Consider the following 2,367-nt stretch of genomic DNA (forward strand, 5'->3'; position numbering starts at 1 on the left):
GCTAACAAGGAATTATTCTAGTTCTTGAAAGTTGATTTCCATTTTAGGAGAGCAATTGCTTCCTCAATGAAAGTTAAAGTAACTGTAAAGTGGTACAAGGGAGTGAATATTTTGGGAACCATCATCTAAAAGATTTTGAGTTGATTATTTTAATTTTTGATGGAAGAAACTGATGCAGATACACTATTTTGCAGTAAACCAAATCAAGTCTTGTGTGTCAAATACGCATAGTATCAGAAAGTTGTTTTTTTCTTTTTCTTTCAAGGAAAACTTCTTCCAATCAAAAGTAGCCAAACTTGGCAATTCAGGATTATGTTTAGCCCAAGCATAGGGGAGAATTTCACACAGAGAGAAGCTTAAATCACACCCAAAATAGCAAAGATGGAATTGATTAGGAGTGCCATTTTATACTACAATCCTTCCCCGTACGTAATGGTTTATTTCCCCTCCAATTGATGATTGATGTTTGAGTTCATATTTCCACCATTTTATTCAACTTGAAACACGCAATGACTAGACAGAAAATTAACACGGCTCACAATTGACCGCCCATAAGCCGCAGTACATGGTTCCACGCCTTAGATACCAGTCATCAGCATTCATCTCTGCGGGGGATCAATTGTCCGGACATTTGCACCTGTAATTCCTTCGAGGCAATCTTTGCTTATCTCTACAAAAAGACCCACCATTTCATAAAATTGTTTCAGGCCAGAAAGGGGAAGAATTATTGAAGAGCGATCAGAACCTGCTACCTCAGATATTCGTAAGAAATGGCCCCGGTTATTATTCCCAAGATCAAAGAAGAACCTCTTCTGGTCAACCCTAATTACTTTGGAGATCCCCAGGTTACTAACTTCGTCAGCTGCTGGCAAATCAACGGTCCGTTCTACACTCAAATCAGCTGCGGGGGCAGATTGAGAAGAGTGACCGGAAATGAAACCAGCTCCTACATCATCAGAAAGCCCAAGACGCTCTGAGGTTTCTGAAGTCTCCTGATTGGGCGAAATAAATAGCCTAGAGGCTTCGCTAATTTCTGCCAAAATATTCCTAAATGCTGCCCATCCCTCATCCCGGGCACTTCCTGCTGGAACAATAATGGTACTACGGTTCCTGCTAACGGATGTTTCAGAGACCTTAAGAAAGCGCCCTCGCCTATTCTCCCCTACATCAAAGTAAAACACCTTGGTATCAAGTTGTAGTTCTTTGCTATAGACGTCCTGATCATCTGAATTGACATAGTAATTGAAGAGATCCAGAAACCATGAGATGCGGTTGAATGGTACAATTATAGTAGACCTTGTTGCCGACGTTTTCTCCGAGATTTTCAAGTATCGTCCGCGTGGATTCTCCTTCAGGTCGAAGTAGAAAAGCTTGTGTTCTACCTGTAGCGTCTTGCACAGCAACTCCACGTCATTTCCACCACTGCCACCAGAATTTCCCTCCATCAATACTCACTCTTCAATTTAAATTGGAAAAAGAAATGAATTGCATAGCTGTCATTATGGAGAAAAATTGGGGATTCGATTGCAAATGAAACAACTGGGTGTGAATTAGGGTTCGATGGAGAAGAGATATTTCAGTGGAACTAACGCTTGACCAGTTCCACTTGTTAATCCAAAATGAAGTGTATCAGAAAGACTTCCAAGTCAATGAGTCTGTTTCTTAAATTATAGCTCCCTTGCATTTCACACGCCAAGTGTTTCCTTTTTTTAACTTATCTCCCATTTTATTTATTTTTACAATTTATATTCTAATCGTTTGGATTCCTTACATTTTACACTTCAAGGTATCTTCTTTTTCTAATTTACACCCTATTTTAATTTTTTTATATAATTTACACCTTAACATTTGTATTTCCTTACAAAACAATAAAATTATTTTTTAATAATTTTTTCATGAGGGTAAAATAGGAATAATAATATACTCCCTCGGTTTCATTTTACTTGTTTTAATTTGACATTGCACATTGATTAACAAAAATAATTAATAACATGATTATTTTACCATAGTACCTTTATTAAATAATATTTACATTTTAATTTAAAGATAAAACAATTAATACTAAAGGTAAAAAAAAAATTGTCTTGTCTTGATTAATGAAAAATAACAAGTAAAATCAAAAATCAAATTAGGAAATTTGAAACGAGTAAAATGAAACGGAGGAAGTATTATTTTTAAAATAAATTTATTTAATTTTTAGTGTAGGAAGTTAGATGAAAAATTTGCAAACTCAAATTTTTAGAAAATTCCAAACGAATGCCATCTGAGTTAAGAGAAGATTGATATTGCAGAACTAGTGATATAGGAAGACATTATTAAAGACAAAATTTCATCAATTCATGTGTTATATTTTTTGCTTTATCCTTA

General features: G+C 35.4%; 1 protein-coding gene across 2 annotated transcripts; it reads right to left on the minus strand.

The window, feature by feature from the left end:
- Positions 1-231: 231 nt before the first annotated feature.
- LOC107849368 (transcription factor Pur-alpha 1) lies at positions 232-1,849 on the minus strand. Of its 2 annotated transcripts, XM_016693964.2 has the most exons (2): positions 753-1,801; positions 232-670 (listed from the first exon to the last, which is right to left on the minus strand). In XM_016693964.2, exons 1-2 carry the CDS (start codon positions 1,443-1,445, stop codon positions 665-667), a joined length of 699 nt encoding a protein of 232 aa, XP_016549450.1. In that variant the 5' UTR covers positions 1,446-1,801; the 3' UTR covers positions 232-664. The 2 variants fall into 2 exon arrangements, with proteins under 2 accessions (XP_016549450.1, XP_016549445.1); XM_016693959.2 differs by having other exon boundaries at positions 232-1,849.
- Positions 1,850-2,367: the final 518 nt, after the last annotated feature.

This window comes from Capsicum annuum, chromosome 1 (genome assembly GCF_002878395.1).
Source record: "Capsicum annuum cultivar UCD-10X-F1 chromosome 1, UCD10Xv1.1, whole genome shotgun sequence".
NCBI lineage: Eukaryota > Viridiplantae > Streptophyta > Magnoliopsida > Solanales > Solanaceae > Capsicum > Capsicum annuum.